The sequence below is a fragment of the Dysidea avara genome, chromosome 5 (genome assembly GCF_963678975.1).
Source record: "Dysidea avara chromosome 5, odDysAvar1.4, whole genome shotgun sequence".
Taxonomy (NCBI): Eukaryota; Metazoa; Porifera; class Demospongiae; order Dictyoceratida; family Dysideidae; genus Dysidea; species Dysidea avara.
The window spans coordinates 31,321,501-31,340,455 of NC_089276.1; the positions used below are offsets into that span (position 1 = coordinate 31,321,501).

The 18,955-nt window shown below is 38.2% G+C and overlaps 2 protein-coding genes across 4 annotated transcripts in view; both read left to right on the forward strand.

Annotated features, from left to right (window-relative positions):
- The first annotated feature begins 148 nt into the window (after positions 1 to 148).
- LOC136255189 (uncharacterized) lies at positions 149 to 12,100 on the forward strand. Its single transcript, XM_066047910.1, has 33 exons — positions 149 to 227; positions 395 to 536; positions 2,637 to 2,921; positions 3,433 to 3,668; positions 3,788 to 3,907; positions 3,970 to 4,120; positions 4,252 to 4,525; positions 4,575 to 4,742; positions 4,796 to 5,087; positions 5,151 to 5,279; positions 5,425 to 5,466; positions 5,515 to 5,535; positions 5,724 to 5,786; positions 5,849 to 5,911; positions 5,976 to 6,026; positions 6,081 to 6,143; positions 6,206 to 6,268; positions 6,323 to 6,385; positions 6,448 to 6,510; positions 6,561 to 6,626; positions 6,689 to 6,751; positions 6,812 to 6,874; positions 6,937 to 6,996; positions 7,059 to 7,121; positions 7,183 to 7,236; positions 7,299 to 7,361; positions 7,424 to 7,477; positions 7,540 to 7,602; positions 7,655 to 7,717; positions 8,019 to 8,081; positions 8,134 to 8,187; positions 8,240 to 8,299; positions 11,844 to 12,100. Exons 1-33 carry the CDS (start codon positions 149 to 151, stop codon positions 11,873 to 11,875), a joined length of 3,189 nt encoding a protein of 1,062 aa, XP_065903982.1. The 3' UTR covers positions 11,876 to 12,100.
- A 4,620-nt stretch (positions 12,101 to 16,720) lies between these two features.
- LOC136256163 (uncharacterized) overlaps positions 16,721 to 18,955 on the forward strand; it is a 66,277-nt gene continuing 64,042 nt past the window's right edge. For all 3 annotated transcript variants that reach the window (XM_066049104.1, XM_066049106.1, XM_066049105.1), the window contains exon 1: positions 16,721 to 17,407. In XM_066049104.1, coding sequence (XP_065905176.1) covers positions 16,820 to 17,407 — 588 coding nt within the window. In that variant the 5' untranslated portion in view covers positions 16,721 to 16,819. The remainder of the gene's footprint in view (positions 17,408 to 18,955) is intronic.

An 18,955-nucleotide genomic window follows, 5' to 3' on the forward strand; every position in this document is an offset into this window, starting at 1 on the left:
TGTAGATATGCGCTAGTGACGCAATACGGCCAATCAACTTTCCGGAAGTAATTTTTTTAGGCGGCAACCATGCAGCTTTCCATATAAGTCGGCTAGGGCATTCAGCAAAGTTATTTGTAGTTCCTGTGCTTTCTGTTCGTCGGACTTAATGGCTTCGGGAGGAAGTGCAGCTGGATCGAGTTCAAGTAAAGAACCACGAAAACTAATAGTCAGGGATGGAGAAATCGGTAAGTAGCATATTTACTGAAAATGCATGCTTACATGTTTCATGCTGTGTGAGCATACATGTCAGCAACTTCGAGGAGCTTTTCTGCACCTATATTTATCTAGTTATAAACTATACCCAAGCCCATAGCCATAGCTAGTTGGCTATACATTCTTTATCCCTGTATAGGTCTAATGCGTGGTAGTGGGCAGTTCGTTCGGTACACCAACTTTGATGTTGAAGTTCTGTTTGCTGCCATAACACCCAAGGACATCTCCCCGACACTTTCCGGATTTGTTTTTTTGATTCGCTCAAATGATGGAACAGAAAGGTGACAGTAAAAGTCAATTAGCTATAGTTAGCTAGCTAAGGTGTATTTGCAATGATGATTACTCTGCATGTACAGCTAGCTATATATATATAGCTGTGCCACGGCATGCATGCAGTAAAGCTGTTTGTGTATACAATATTCACTTCTTGCATACAAACAGGTGCATGCACTTTAAAGGCATACATTTTCTATTAAAATAAAATAAATATATGTTCAATGTTAACACATACAATTGAAAATTGACTTCAAGGCTATTTATTTATTTATTTATTTATTTAAATGATATTTAATCAGGGAAAATAGCGTCAGCCAAAGAAGGCTGTTTTTCAGCTATGCCCTGAGACTATATGCTGTGTTTGAAGATAAATATATGATTTCCACAAAAGTTTTTCTTTTACACATTATAGCTATGTATAGCAGCTATAGGGACTATATATCAAGTGGAAATTTCACTGTGATTTAGCAAGTGGTACAGAACTAATTTTGCATCATCATGGTATGCAAATGTATATGCAGTAGTTTTCTAAAATGTTCTACCTCCAAAATAATTGACTGTATGAATGAGTATATAGTTGTGTAGCATAATAGCTAAGCTGTATATCCTTGAAATTTGAAATATAGTAGCTAGCTACATACGTATATAAGGATGAATAAAATACATAAAGTTCAACAATGCATGGGAAAGGGTGACTTGCTAACATTTCACAGACATACAAATTAACGTGTACAAGTTTTCTTGGTGTGCATGTCTATAATTATGCATTGAACGAATTGAAGAGGACAATAATATCCCATGCTTTTGTATCAAGAGTTAATAATACAAAATAATGAGGAAGAGTTACGTATAACTGCCAATGTAGTCTGTACAAAATCACTATGTACAGTTCCATCAGAGTTTATCTTTGATAACCTTTTAAGATTATAAAGAACTGTTGATAGGTGTTGAATAAGGTGAAGGTGGTGTTGATACACTCCACAGTGATTTTGAGTACCAAATAAAAATGGCTCAAGCTCTAGCATGGCTGGATTGGCTGGGAGTGCCTCAGACACTGTCTTTGGGCAGCATTGTCAAACTTCAAAAGGTATCCAAAATCTAATTGCTTTAGATAACAGTTTAAGGGTGCTCTGTACAGTCCACTTATATGGCTTCCCATGAAATTTAATTTGTTCTATAACTTTCCGTACTTTTTTACTGGATATAAGCTAACACTAGTACACAGTTTAGTCCAAACCCAACTGCTAAATTTGCTTTAGAACATGAGTTACAGTTTTTCCCTTTATACTAGAACTAGTCCTACAGTTTATGCACAAGAGCCTTGATACTTTTATGATACACTATGCTAAACAGCACAAACCATTGTGCGTTTTTATTTTTGTCTTTTAGCTTCTCATTCATCACATATTTATCTTTTGGGTTGACACTCCCAGAAATCCTTTTCTTTACTTCCATGTTATTCATAATCTGGACTTGCTATTTAAAAATGGCAAACGCTCTTCTTTGGCAACATTACTAAAGTAGCTTGTGTGAAAAGTTCATATCCATTGGATTAGAAATGATGGAGTACGTAGTTCTAATTTAAGTGAGAGGGTGTAGAATAGCAAGATGCGTGCTCTTGTTGCTATGGGATACCTAATTTATGGGTACTAAAATGTGTCAACATGTCACAGACTAATTAAGTGACCATAATATTTCTTTTAGTGCAAAACAGACTATGTCTTGGGAAGCCTTGTACAAACTGTACAGAGCACCCTTAACATGATTATTCTCTTGAATCTTCCTATACACTCTGTTACACAATTTTCTATAATGAAATGGCCATAAAGTTCACCAAAGCTCAACTCTGTGATGACACTATATCACAAATTTCAGAGTACTATTTATGTAGAGAATTGCATTGCATGGTTTTATGAAAACGTGTGTAATATTTGGGTTTTGCCATTCTATTATAAAGATCTCCCCGTAGAGGTGATTAGATCCCCTTTCCCATAAGGTGATAAGTCCCATACTCCGAGTTTATTAAACCTATTGTACGTATATACAACAGATTCTACAGCAAACAGTAAAAAATTATTTTGTATCATTTTATATTTTAATTACAGCCACAGTTTTGTCAGCAATCACCACATTCAGAGTCTTAGAACTTTCATTGGTAGTGCTGAGAGGAATCACCATGGTCTCTGTTACGCAAAGATAAATGATGACCTTTGGAGTCTGTATATCTTCGAGCTTGTACAGGCTGGAAGGCAAACATCTAGTTGGTCTATTAAGACCCTAGTTACTTGTCTTGGTAGGCAACCAGCTTCCTCTACATGGGTACTGGGACCAGATATCCAAGTTAATAGCTCAGGAGACTTGATTCCATTGGAAGACCAGAAATACTATTGGTTTGTATTTAGTTACCAATGCTGTATGACTAGCTCTGTATGAATAGTCAAAAAATATAATTTTAGAAGAGGTTTTTAAATAGCCATTCACATATAGAACTCATGAAATCATAATAAAATATGACTGTGAATGTGACTGTATATCAATCACATGGCTGTGTTTTGACACCAGAAATATTACTTATAAAACAGCTTGCTTTTAATGCATATCTGCCTGTAAATGATTGTGAACAATTTTCATTGTTTTAAATGTTTGAAGTATCTTTTAAAATTGCACTATATGCTTTCCTCAGTACTTCACTAAACACAAAAATTCCTATTAATTCAAGCACACCAATATAAGGGATTTTCAAAAATTTGGTAACAAATGTCAACACTGCATTTTAACTATCATGTTATAGGTTAAAGCTTATTTGTATACTGATCATGATGATATAACATGAATAAATGTTTTATTTAGAATACAGCTTATACATGTTCTGACAGTAAAAACCAAGTGCTCTTTTTGCAGGTATTCTGGGTACTGTCATCATGGGACACAACTTCAAGAACTAAAAATTGAATTACCCCTTGGTACCAACTCTCTCGTTCAACTAATAACTGCTGAAAAAGAAGGCCTATCCAACAATTTTATCAGCTCATTCATTGCACATGCAGGAAGCCTAGTAGTTTTTCATTCAGAAGCTCTGAAAGAGGTACAAGATGATTGTCCGATTATTCTTTGCTACAGCAAACATTCTGGAACAGGTATATAAAATAATTTCACTACAATGAATTGTATGCAGATAGCTATGCATATAAGCAAGCATGTTTATCGTGCTTAAAATATATCAAAATTACTAACCTATATTTTTGTATGTTTTAAGGGAAATCTACAACAGCTAAGAATATTTTGGGTACCTTTGGAGCTGCTCAACATGCATTCTCGGCAAGGTCGAGTACTGCCAGCATAGTTAACCATGCATCAATTTCAACGATAACAGTGGGTAAGTTTAGCTAACTTTGTGTACGGTAACATTCGGTATTCTGAGTACGTATATATAAATAGTGGCAGACGACATCAACAGTACAAAGAAGTTTGAAGAATTGACGGTAGAACTATTCAATGATTTTTCAACAACTACTATGCAAGGGGGGGAGACAAAGCACAAAGCAGGGATTATAGTCACTGCGAATACTGCATTTGCTGAAACACAAAGGTTAGCTCTAGTTTCACAATGTGTATAAAAACATGTATATATGCACGACCAGTAAAGAGATACCACCATGTATGTATGCATGACCACCAGAGTATATTATATGTATGGCATACCCATATTTTTTTTTGTAGAAAAGCTCAAAGGATTGTCCATGTTCCTTTTTTCGAACCTTTGTCAATCCATGACGAAGCGAGGCAAATTGAAATTGAAGACAGCTACAATGACTACCGGAAAGCAGCTTCCAGTGCAATAGGCTATATTATAAGTATAAGAGATCGCCTATTGTCATCAAGGAACAGGAGATACATCGGTGAATTGTTGCTCCCTTTTATTTCAGTGCATTTAAGCAATGTCCACCATCGGACAAAGAAAGGCTATGCCCTTGTCCTTTTAGCAACGAAACTGGTAAGCGTGTTCTAACAGGTATTACAAACATTCAGCTTTGCAATTCTAGCTTTGCGATGAAATAGAAGGTGTTATAACATTTGAAGAAATTCTAGACTTTTTTGTGAAGAAATGGGCCCCCATTGTCAATGAACTACACAGTGCAATATCAGCAAATGATGTTGAAGAAGTGCTATGGGAGGTGCTTGAAGTTATTAGGGAACTTCCAACAAATGAAGTGAGAAAGCTGCAGATATGTATTATATTATCATTACGTGTATATATTTATAGGTAATACAGATGGTTCTTTCAAATACCTTCAAGAGGAAGACTAAAACATTATGTGTATCAATATATTGTCCAGTACTTAGAGAGCACCTAAATACCGAAGCAAAGAAACGACTTGAGGAAATCAAAGATGCTGTCAAACAAATGGGTGGGGAAAGCAACGGTGGATGCCGGTTTCTGAAATCTGGATGCAAGGACACCCGTTGTACCAGCAACAACACTTCCACTTGCAAAGGCGTGTTGCAAATACCCCGAACAAACATATCTGAACGATTACTAAGGCTGTTAGACTCAGGTACGTGATAAATTTTTCATGAATTGGTAATACATGTAGTATGTGTAATGTAACAATATACAGTATGCTACCCACACAAAGAACATCCTGGGGTTGAAGAAGAAACTGATACACCACAAATCACTGGTAGTATGTCGACCCGGCAAGTCACCATAGCTGAGTTGCTAGGTGATCCTAGGTCTGACACAGAAGGTAAGGTTGATGCACACTCACGTCATACTATACAATGTATGAATAGTAGTAATGAACCCTGTAACTCTATAACAGTAACATGACACACCTGTACTTATGTAGAACTAACAATTTAACACATAGTTTTAATTCTGATTGTTGCTAGATCCAGAACAATTTTTGGATAATATGGATTGGGATGATCTAGGTAATGTTAGTGCAAGTATTATAAGTCTTGCATATAATTCTTTTGTAGAGAATGATGGTGACTCACTTGGTAAGCTCAATTAACCATATGCTTTATGGCTAGATAATATATACTTGGACAACCTGGAGTGACAATAAGTTGTGCATAACAATCTAAGAATCTGTATGGAAGTGTTAAACTCTTTGGTTGTCTATCAGTAGGGAATATAACTATTTCAATTTAAACAGCTGTCTAATTGCTGCTCATGTTTTATTCAGTGTCAACAACTCTGCTAGCTACCCCAGTAACTTTGGTGCCACCAATAGTTCCATCCACTAGTGGTAAGATGACTTTATATTTGCATACACAGCTTTCTAACTGTTACCGCTCGTGTTTTACTCAGGGTCGACAACTCTGTCAGCTGCTCCAGTAACTTTGGTGCCATCGTTAGTTCCATCTGCTAGTGGTAATATGACTCTGTATTTGCAAATGCACAACTTTCTAACTGCTAATGCTTGTGTTTTATTCAGTGTCAACAATTCTGCCAGCTGTCCCAGTAACTTTGGTGCCACCTACTAGTGGTAAGATGACTTCATATTTGTATACTTTCTATTTGCTGCTCGTGTTTTGCTCAGGGTCAACAACTCTATCAGCTGCCCCAGTAACTTTGGTGCCACCATTAGTTCCATCTACTAGTGGTAAGATGACTTTGTATTTGCATACACAGCTTTCTAACTGCTACTGCTCGTGTTTTATTCAGTGTCAACAATTCTGCCAGCTGCCCCAGTAACTTTGGTGCCACCAATATTTCCATCCACTAGTGGTAAGATGACTTCATATTTGTATACTTTCTATCTGCTGGTCATGTTTTACTCAGTGTCAACAATTCTGCCAGCTGCCCCAGTAACTTTGGTGCCACCAGTAGTTCCATCTACTAGTGGTAAGATGACTTTTTATTTGCATACACAGCTTTCTAACTGCTACTGATCATGTTTTATTCAGTGTCAACAACTCTGCCAGCTGTCCCAGTAACTTTAGTGCCACCAACAGTTCTATCTAGCAGTGGTAAGATAATTTAATATTTGTCTATACAGCTTCCTAACTTCTGCTGCTAGTGTTATACTCAGTGTCGACAACTATGTCAACTGTCCTGGTGCCACCAATAGTTCCATCTACTAGTGGTAAGATGACTTTGTATTTGCATACACAGCTTTCTAACTGCTACTGCTCATATTTTATGCAGTGTCAACAATTCTGCCAGCTGTCCCAGTAACTTTGGTGCCACCAATAGTTCCATCCACTAGTGGTAAGATGATTTCATACATGTATTTGTATACTTTCTATCTGCTGCTCGTGTTTTACTCAGGGTCAACAACTCTGTCAGCTGCCCCAGTAACTTCGGCGCCACCATTAGTTTCATCTACTAGTGGTAAGATGACTTTGTATTTGCATACACAGTTTTCTAACTGCTGTTGTCCATGTTTTATCCAGTGACAACTCTGTCAGATGTCCCAGTAACTTTGATGCCACCAATATCTCCATCTACAAGTGGTACTATGATTTAATATTTGTATGTAAAGTTTTCTAACTGCTATTGCTCGTGTTTTATTTAGTGTCAACAACTCTGCCAGCTGTCTCAGTAACTTTGGTGCCATCAACAGTTCTATCTAGCAGTGGTAAGATGATTTAGTATTTGTCTACACAGCTTCCTAACTTCTGCTGCTGTATTTTACTCAGTGTCAACAACTATGCCTACTGTCTTGGTTCCGCCAATAGTTCCATCTACTAGTGGTAAGATGATTTTATATTTGCATACACAGCTTTCTAACTGCTACTGCTTGTGCTTTATTCAGGGTCGACAATTCTGCCATATGTCCCAGTAACTCTGACACCACCAATATCTCCATCTACTAGTGGTAAGATGATTTAATATTTATATGAACAGCTCTCTAACTGTTACTGCTTGTGTTTTATTCAGGGTCGACAATTCTACCAGTAACTTTGGTGCAACCTACAGTTCTATCTACTAGTGGTAAGATGATTTAATATTTGTCTACACAGCTTTCTATCTGTAACTGCTTTTATTTTATTCAGGGTCGACAACTCTGCCAGCTGTCCCAGTAACTTTAGTGCCACCAACAGTTCTATCTACTAGTGGTAAGACAATTGGATACAGCTTTCTAACTGCTACTGCTTGTGCTTTATTTAGGGTCGACAATTCTGCCAGCTGTCCCAGTAACTTTGATGCCACCAATACTTCCATCTACTAGTGGTAAGATGATTTAATATTTGTGACCCAGTCTGCAAAAAGGGCTCCTACAGCCTTTCCAAATATCCAAGTTTAACAAATCATTACTTGTGCTCGACTTAACCTTTCACCTTGTAATTACATTCACAACTAGTGCTATGTTAGGAGTGAACACTGACCAAATTGTAGACTCGTATCTTATTCGCCAGCCAAGTTATGGGTTATGGTGTTTACATAGTTGAAAAGGCTATAAGAGTCCTTTTCACAGCCTGGGTCATGTTTGTATACACAGCTTTCTAACTGCTGCTGCTCATATTTTACTCAGTGTCGACAACTCTGCCCAATGTCCAAGTAACTTTGATGCCACCAACAGTTCCATCTACTAGTGGTAAGATGATTTAATATTGCTTTCTAGCTGTTACTGCTTGTGTTTTACTCAGTGTCGACAACTCTGCCAAATGTCCCAGTAACATTGATGCCTCCATCTACAAGTGGTAAGATGATCTTATGCTTTTGTAGACAGTCTCCTGTTTATATTTTATACAGTGTCAACAACTGTACTGGCTGCATCAGTTTCAGTAGCACCCACAATTCAATCAGCCAGTGGTAAGCTTATAGTTTATAAGTATATAGCATGGTATCGTGGTGCACAGCTGTATCATTAATATAATCAACACAAAAATACTGACCTGTCTTATCTTACAGTTTGGTAGTTCTCTATATTAGGGACTGGAAATATACAGGGTATGTATGTGGTCTATTAAAAATATTAACAACAAAAAATAAACCAATCTTGATTTTCTTTGCCGTACTACTGGGTAGGTGTCATAGCCGAAATAAAGGCTATCAAAATGCTTCTCAATCTTTCCAATATGTTTTGAATATTAAAGATTACATTGTATCTCACTACCTTTCTGATGCATTGATAAACTGGCTAAAATTATATCTCTTAAAATATTTACAGAAACTTTCCAAACTTTGTTAAAGATAGATCTGTGCATTTTAGGATTGTCTTTCCTTTTGCCCTTCAATGCCCATCAGTCAGGCACATAATTGTCACAGTACATACCTTCTGATTTTCAGCAATTATACTTTCATCGATTTTGTGGTATTGATGTGGGTGGTCTGTGTAAATAGACCTGCCTATAGCATTGATACAATCATATGCTAAATTCCAAAAAAGCAATGTGCAGCAAATAACATTGACCATGTAATAATAATGTTATTGTATAGTCTATGCAAAACTCAAGTATTATTTATCCGTCCAACAAATCAAATTGAAAATGTTACATTAGTGAATACCAGGGAATAATGCGTACTGTTTAGTAAAAAAAGGACATATTAATTATTTCCTTTGTACATTAGCAAATATTATGGGTGGATTAAGGGGGGGGGAGAGGGCTAAGCCCTTTCCTAATTTCTGTCACCCTAATAGAACAGTCAGGCACAAATGCTTCTGAAATACCCAATCTCCTGACACTATATTTTCAACTGGGGGGTTACTACCGACATAAATTTTGGACAACCCAACTTTGACAACATCGATATCCTCCTTTGAGCACCACACAGTGCAATGAAACATGACACTCAAGATATATTTGTGCTATATCTTTTGTTGAATGCAATGTATCTTAATATAGAGTGTGTTAACCACCTGGGCAGACCAGGGCAGTCACTGTTATGTCAGCTGTGGTCTTGGGTTTACATTACAGGTAGCCATAAATAGCATGTGTTGAAGTTACGCAGTAGATCAAGCTTAGAAAGTGTGGTTTCAATAAAGTTCTATTGTTCTCCACTACATCAGAGAGAGCTTGCTCATAATGATTTTCTAAGCTGTTCAGACTCCCTCCTAACTCATCACAGCTTCCTTTGAAACAAATATGATATATGATTAACAGATTAAGGTGATGATGCAATAAACCACTGAATAGCAATGAATATTAATAACTTCCCTATATGGTTTAGAGGTTAAAAGTGTTTGTGGATGGCTTAAATCACTAGTGTCACACCCTTCAGTGCTTATAAACTCTTGATATTATGTCCCGTATACATACAAAATTTTGAGATTGCTTGAATTTTTATTCCTAGAAAATAACAAAAAAAAACAGGATTTAGACTATGCTGTACAATAGAAAAATCACCCATAGTATCAGCAAGAACACATTCGGGGCGATTATGTGCTCCTGGTATCACCAATTCTCAAAAATAAAATCACGAAAATGCTGAATTACCAATCTGTGAAAATGACACACTCTACATACGGTATACCTGTACTATTAGTTACACAGCAACATTCAGGTTGCATCCCCTAGCCTGTATGTAGGGTCTATGATCAACGCTTCTATCAGGTCACTGTTCAGCTCACCCCCCCTCCCATTATATTTCACAAAATACCTGTTTACCTACCTATCCAACATCTGGAAGAGTAAACATGTGGCAAGACATGTGTGGCTTTAGTTTGTATTGTTTACCATTGTCAAGCCACAATATACTTCAAACTTTGTGCCTAAGGCCCCTAATAGCTGCCAGGTATAGGATAAAAGCCAGTTAAATCCCAGCAGCGGATCTAAATGGGTTTCGGTAGTTTCGACCGAAACCCCCTTTCAAAAGCCTACTTAGGTGGCACCACCCATTGCATTAAGTACAGATCGATATACTTTAATAGTGCAGTCAGCTAACTACTATAATAGAGCAATCAGAACAGCAACTTAGCCACAAATTCAGTTACCTAGCTAGCTTGTTTACTCACAATTTAAGTAACTCAAAACTGTTCTAAATTTCAATCTCAGAAATCTCAGAAACTCTAAAATTTTCTTGAGCCATGTCCTTCGATACTTCATTATTTTTAAACAATTATTTTACGTTCAGAAATCCCCTTTAAAAAATCCTAGATCCGCCACTGAATCCCACCAGCACTCATAGGATATTTTCTTAGTTATAACACCTCAGCCTCATTGCACTCGGCTTTGGTTAATAATGATATTCTACTTGTGGTTATAGGTTTAACTATAACTGAAGAATCTGTTAAAGAATGTACACATATCTTCTAGATTAACATGTGACTATTAAAAATCCTTTGGTCATTCATATTAAAAGCTTGAATTATGCCTTTTTTCACTCTTGTTTTTAGAGTCATGTTTCAATTCTTGAACACTGCTACAATACTGCAGTTTCTATTCTCTTTACTGAAAAAAAAAATGGTAATGATAGCTCATGCATAAATTAAAATTTATTTTTGTTATACTACAATAAAATCACTGCCTTGGACAAATCACAGAAACTTCACACACATTCAAAGCATGACTATCTCTCATTAGACAATGGTATGCAGTGTTTCCTTTGATGTGTGTTAGTGTATTATTCACAAAGACATTTGGTAGCAGGTCTCTTATTGGTAAGAGACGTGGCCTTGTTTACAACCACAGTGAGACCCATAATAATACAATTAGCTGTTGTGGACACTTTATATTTTGCACATTTGCACACACCAAGCGATTGTGAACACAATTGTAAAGAAGAGATCACACTAAGGTACACTTGCTTTCTGTTGGCTGAATCAATCATCGTGGTAGCAGGCTAATAACTAAGCCATATAATTCAGTGTTTATAGCATACACAGCCATATGGTAGCCATTCATCAATCTGTAATACTAGCTAGCTTGTCTGGCATTCCCATTCACTACCATTCTCCCCACATCCCAGACATTTCAAGCCTAAATCAGTACAAACTTTATCAAGTAAAACTTTCCAATAGCACTTTATGGTTTTGCCTTACAATGTTGCGAATACCCTAGCACTAGAACCGTGACTAAAACACTTTGGTAATCACAATATGAACACTCTGTACTAGCTCACTGTCTGCTTGCCATTGTCCACTTATACACTCATAGTGGTCTCTTCACGAATTTAAAATAATCCACTGGTGACATAAATAATTATCTCAGCTATGCCTTGGTAATTATTGACATCATCTCAGGTTTTTAAATTGTCTAAAACACTATTACTTGGACGCTGTGTCTAATCTCCACTTTGAATATAATTATGATTAATCTATGTTTATGGTTTAACTGTACTCTATGTTATGTGCTACATGAAATTCACTGATTTTGTGTGCTAATGTGAAACTGGATCGTCTAATATTCTAATGTAGGCTCTTCAAAAAGGAAAAAGAAGAGAGGCTAAGTTGAGCCATCAAAGGATATTTGTCCTTCGGATTATTGCAAACGTAAAGGAAAGAAGCTTGCAATGATGTGCTGCAATGGTTGCGACCAGTGGTTTCACTGTGTCTGCCTGTCTACAACAATACGAGAAGCACAAAAGCTTCCATCATGGTACTGCCCTATGTGCAAACAATAATAGTTATAACAGTTAATAGTTATTTGTTTGTATTTTGCTAATCAAGTATGGTCTGCATTAAACATAGAATAACTGTACCGGATAGCTTGTTCTTACCTGGCCTGGGGAGAATAGCACTTAGCGGTCAACAAGATTCATACTGTTTTAAACTCACTTTCCAGATCTCAAAGGGTTTCAAATACTTAACAAAATAAGGGTATGTAAATGGAAAGCCTTACAAATTATTAAACAGTATTGATAAAACATCTGTATATCAGGATTTGTATTTATAAAACAGTTGATATCTATCTGCATAGTGCATGATAAGCCAATTGAAATGTAGGTTTTAACCATGTTGATATCATTTACCAGACATTCTTAAAATAGTTTAGGTATCCCCATGCAATACTTGCAAGTAGCATAGTCCATGTTGTATTGTAAATATACAATGGATTAATCATATGCTCAGTGTGCTTTATTTGGAGGAAATGAGAATTTATGCTGGTACTATGAACCAGTGTTTAATCTAGGGTTGTTAGGAGGGGAAGTTTCCCCCTCTAAAATTGGAGTGACAACTACCCAGGGGCACTGTTTATATACAAAATGATGTCAGAAGTGCTCCCAGGTTGATTTTTAGATACCGAGTTTAAATAACTAAATTATCCTTGGCACGCATTGGACAAGTGTAAAAATGTTGTTAGTTTTGGTCTATTTTTCAGACATGTTAGTTTGTGGTGGCCATTGAACTCCAAAAATGATGGGCAGTGTGTGATAGCTATCACACAGACATTAACTTGGACACCCCCAAAGTTCCTAACCCCCCCCAACAGAGAACTGTCCTAGATTAAACAGTGCTATGAACAATACATGAAAGTGCATTGCATGGGTGATTTTTTTTTCTCAGAACCAAATCCATTCAGCTACTAAGAATGTTATAATCGTACAATCAATTATGCATGCAGTTAAAAATCACACTAACATCAAAACATCTTAACTACTTATACTCTCAAATTATAAAGGTCTCCATCCTTTACCAAGCTATAACAGCTTGTACAGTATGAGAAACAAATGTTACTTGTTCACAAGCCATTCTTTTCTGCCAGTAGAATAAGCACTGTACTATCCTGTCCTCCCTCCCCCCCCTAATTAAGCTCCCTAACAATGCTTCTAGATTCACCCCTGCATACTTGTCAAGCATTGATATAGCTTCTTCAAACGTAACATATGCTTTGATATGATTATCATGAAGAGCAGAATTAAATTCTTCTAAAATCTTGTAACAACCACAGCTTGGCTGATATCATTCTCTTCTTTTGTCTTGCATTGAATAATATGATGCTTTAATTCAATCCAGAAGTACAACGTATTTCAAACTGAAGCAACAACATTTGTGCTCTTAAGTAAATCTGTTAAGATAACTTTATCAGTTCATAAACATACAGAAAGACTGCGATGCCTGGTTATGGCCAGTTTACCGTTGTTGTTATTTCCTAACTTGCTCTAGTATTGCCATCAATTAAAAATAAGAATTATATAGTCAGTTGTATCATGAGTACCTGGTGGCCTGGGGTCAAATGGGAAAACAGTCTATCTAGCTGTATAATGAAAGAATCCTTGTTGCTAGTAAGGGAAGCAAATATTTATTCTTGTCTCTCTTAGTGGTGTTCAGACTGTTGTGAAACTTTTGAGCTCTACAGTCCCTTCCCATTACTCCTGCACAATCCTTCTGCAGGTTGTTATCTCAGGATTTTCCTGCATCAACACAGAGTACATGAGTGGTGCTCAGACATCCCAGTGGGCAGCAATAAGCATGTTTAGCATGGCTTTGCTGTACAACAACAGTTTCTTAAAATTTCATAAAGCTTGAATAGTTTCTTTCCTTAAGCACATGATGTTACTTGCCATAAAATAATTAAATGGCCATTGTCTTCTTCCTCGATCACTTTAATTTGGTTTACTCGCCACCAATCTGAGAACTTGTGTAAGCCTGTTTAGTGCCTGCCTGATACCATTGCAAATTTTTGTTATGGATTTCTAAAGTGACATGCATAAAACCTTTTTACCAGGCAGCACTGAAAATATCAAGTGTACAATAGTGATTGGGGTGGAACACTGTGGTCAATGCACTATATTCTCTAGCAAAACCCCACACAGTGTAACCAAAACCTATATACTGGAATATATGTAATATAAATCACAAGGGTTACTAGTCTGGTCTGTTACATAAAAATTTGACAAAAATCGTGATACGCTGGTCCAAAGCACCAAACTTGGTACAATTACTCCTAACCATACATGAAGTGATGCCAGAAGGGTGCCACCCCAGATTTTACCTTTGGTGACCTTTACAGCCATTTTTTGCCTAAAATTGGTTGTTTTTGTGTTTATCTCCCTTAGGAAATCACTGCATGGAATTAAACTTACAGATCTTACTTAAAGAAACAGTTTGGTCTTTGTTTGGAGTCAATAGCATGGTTAAGCACTATATCAGTCCTGCTAATTGGTTCGCCCACGCATTTAATTAAATAATAGAAAAGAGTTCATTTTCATGTTTTACTAGTAATGGTTCAAGTGTAATGTTAGATAGGCATGTATTCCCCACTACCCAAACTTTAGTGGTTTCCTGCTGCTATGGGAACCTATTAATATGACCTATTAGCTTTATCCACAAATACATCACGAGCATTAAAATGGCATCTGTATTGGGGGACTTCAATATTTTCGATTACAGACGCCTATGGAAACAAACACTTTGATCGATCATATCTTAACCGGGAAAGAAGATATCGAGCTCTAACAAACAGGTATGGTTATAGATTAGTGGTTAATTACATTTGACACCTAGTTCTCATCAGATACCATGATACAGCTGTTTAATTAATATAATTAGCTTTTGTGATTGTGCAATAATCTAGTCTACTTTAAAATTAATAAACAATAAGGTGTTGATGCCTCACGCCCCTCATAAAGATGCATTAAAATGCTCAAGATTTGTCACCACCTGAGGGTTATGTATTGTAAGTTATTTTTGATAGACAGAGCTCCTTCTGAAAAACCCTGGCTACAAACATAATTGAAAAAGGATTGCCAGTCAGGAAACAAAGACATATCCAAAGTTACATTAGACACCTAGCTACAATCAGATACAATGGCACAGCTGTTTAATTATCTTTGTGATTGTGCTCTAATGTAGTCTACTTTAAAATTAATAAGCAATAAGGTGCAGATGCCCAGGTGTGAATATTATAAAAGCATTTCATGTTGCCTGCTGTTACCCTCTGTTGCCTGCTGTTACCCTCTGTTGCCTGCTGTTATCCACTGTTGCCTGCTGTTACCCTCTGTTGCCTGGTGTTACCCTCTGTTGCCTGGTGTTACCCACTGTTGCCTGGTGTTACCCTCTGTTGCCTGGTGTTACCATCTGTTGCCTGCTGTTACCCACTGTTGCCTGCTGTTACCCACTGTTACCCTCTGTTGCCTGCTGTTACCCTCTGTTGCCTGCTGTTACCCACTGTTGCCTGCTGTTACCCTCTGTTGCCTGGTGTTACCCACTGTTGCCTGCTGTTACCCTCTGTTGCCTGCTGTTACCCACTGTTGCCTGCTGTTACCCACTGTTGCCTGCTGTTACCCACTGTTGCCTGCTGTTACCCACCGTTGCCTGCTGTTACCCACTGTTGCCTGCTGTTACCCACTGTTGCCTGCTGTTACCCACTGTTACCCCCTGTTGCCTGTTGGAAGAACTTTGTTGATCTCTGCCCTTATATTGCTGCATGCGATTAATCCTCTGTTGCCTTGTTATCTCCGTAACTGGTATCACTTGCTCCATTTTCCACATTGCTATACCTCATTTTGAGCCAGGTCTATATTAGTGGTAGTCGGGGATTACATTGATAGATGCATTAATTACAGCAAATGCTTATTCTGGCTGCGATGTAGGCTTTGCTTTTCATTGTTAAGATCTGCAGTGATGTGTTTTAGAGGCCATCGCTCTTCAGTTGGCCATCCATCAACCACTAATATTGATCTGGCCTACTCCGAGGGTCGCTTGGAGTCTGGTGGCCTTGTTTGATTGCTGGTATTTCCAGCTGTCCAGCACTTTAACACCTAGTGCTGGGGTAGGTGGCAAGGGCAGTCCATCTAGCCCTGGGGAAAAATAAATCACGTGCGCTTTAACTGGGCCCGAGATACGAACCGCCTGCCATACGGTAGAAATGATTTAGTATTTTGTATTTCACCAGACCCTTACTTTTTTAGAAGGGGCGGGCGGCGCCAGACTACGCCTCGTGCTGTAATGGCCTCTCGACACGCCCCTGAGAAACTGTACACGCGCGTTCGTACTTCAGTTACCGTAATTTTCCGGTTCGTTGTCAAACCAAAAACTCGCGCACGCGCATGTTCAAATCTTCTCCATAATGTTTAGACGGATAACTGCACCAGTTAGAAATTCCGCTGGCATATTCAGTTGGTTTATGGTAGTTAACCACTCGCCCTTTGATTAGAAACGTCTCCTACAATGTTTAGAGCATATTTGAATCACGTGCAACGTTGTTGGTGAGCATGCGCTAATTTTATTTTTTTGAACAACGAACCGGAAAATTACGGTATCCGACTGTGCACGCCCTTCACGACGCGCAGGCCGGGCGACATATATAATAGGTGTAATGGGGAACTACCTATTAAATTCGGAGAATTGCGGGGTTGGTCTTATGTCTCAGTAAGAGGTGGACAATTGAAACGCCCGGCGCCGTCCACTGATTCTGACGACGGCACTGTACGTACGTAGCTAAGTATCATATGGCTAGAGTACCAGCTGCAGATGCAGCAGCAAACAACATCAGCAGCAGTAAACCCGAGAGCAAACCTGACGAACTAGAGTTAAGTTCTTGGAAGCAAGATGACGAGTTTCACTCCTCGGATAGTGATTCTCGACCAAAAACATCTACTTTACCAGTTGATTGCACTGAACAGATACCAAGGTGTGTTATAGTGGAGCAATCCATCTCCAAGGCATGTTTCCCTCCGCTTCCGTTAACAAGAAATGCGACCTTCCAAAACAAACTGTCGGTGCAGATGAATGAGATCCTGGTGCGGTTAGATAAGCTGGATAGCATGATTCTTCAAGGGTTTGAGAAGGGTGATATTACCATTACAAAGGGATTTCAACAATTTGTTAAGGGGAATCAGCTATCAGGTGACGAGTTAAAGGAGCTTATAAAGCAAATGATTTGGCCAGAATTGATGCGGCATAGAGAAGAATTCTGTGATATGATGTGTACAAGGATACAGAAAATAATACAAAATGAACTCCATCATCTTTCAGTGGGTGCACAGTCACACATAAGTATGCATCATGAGAAAAGAACATCAGACCAGTCCAGTAAAGTGAGTCATTAAATTATTGTAAGCATAATCAAAGCATGCAATAACAGGATTGCAACAGTGGCATAGCCAGATCTTCAAAGATGGTTGGGCACACCTATACCCACATGTTTCACCCAACTAGCACACAATGCATGATCAGTTTTAGTGGAATCTAATTAAAAAAACTGTTTTAAAAGTGTGTAAATATAGTGTATTGTCAACTAACTAGACACACTAAGCTGCAGTAACAGCAGCATAGTGTGTCTAGTTAGTTGACAATACACTATGCTGCTGTTACTGCAGCTTATTACAGCATTGAAACCGGGTCGGGTCAACCGGGTCACATTTTCTCTGGGTCATCCGGGTCTGACCCGGTTTACAAATTATCCGTGTCTGACCCGGATTGGATCACGTGAGAAACGTAATTGATTGTTTGACGACGTGGAACCTATAAACGCTAGTCGCGTAGCTCTTTCGTGAGCCACGCCCACTTATCACGTTACAAACATACGCTCAGCCACGCCCATTTATTAGTAAGTACAGTCTGTAGCATGAAACTGTGTCCGTTTCTGTCTGCAAGCTTACGTGGGGCCACGCCCACTAATCGATTAATGTATGCGTTGTATATAGTCTAGGTCTAGTGTTGCAGCAGGATAAGTACTTTTGTGAGCCACACCCATTTTAATATATTGGGAAATTGCAATACTAAGTATGTACGAAGCCACACCCAATTACTGTCTGTAAACTCACAGTAGCTACGTGGAACCAAACCCACTGACTGATTTTAAATTATAAACTTACCGGCTTAGTTATCACATAACTACTCGTTTACTCAACACGAATCGAACGCTCAAAACGTAGTCTCGCCGCCTGAGTCGCTCGAGAATACCCGAAACATAGCTCTTATCGCGCGCCTCGGCTTAATTAAATCCGGGTCTGACCCGGATTGCTATCCGGGTCAGTGGGTCATCCGGGTCAGCAGTAGTGACCCGGTTTCAACGCTGGCTTATTATGCTACTTTATGGATGATATAGAAGCTATAGCTGACAACATCATGTTATAACTGAATGGTTACACTTTATGTCTTGTTTTCTTTCAACTCATCTATGTTTGTACGCAATTTTTTATGCTACAGCCAAACTCTTGAGACAACGATATGGCTTTATTCAGCCACCAATAATTATTCATCTCACACTGAATTCATTGACTTGCCTGCCGGGCACTAACTTTTGTCCATCACTTTAGGTCACTCATGATCAGCTGCCAATAAAATAATCCATGCTGTTATCCACATCTTGCATGTGCTGGCAATACAATTTCATCAGTGGCAAGGCCTGAGGTTGATGCCGTCTCATGGCAGTGACCTCATCAACTCCATCCATTTCACTTTCATCTGTATGATGCCTATGACGGTGTATGCAATGCCACTATAGCTACAAACAAAGAAATTATGCTTAGTTATATAACAAAGTCAATTGTCTCTTTGTCGTAATGCTATTAGTTCATGTGTGAGCTGAGTGAACAAGTTGATATTATACTACTTCTAAAAGCCAGATGCCCATGCAGTTA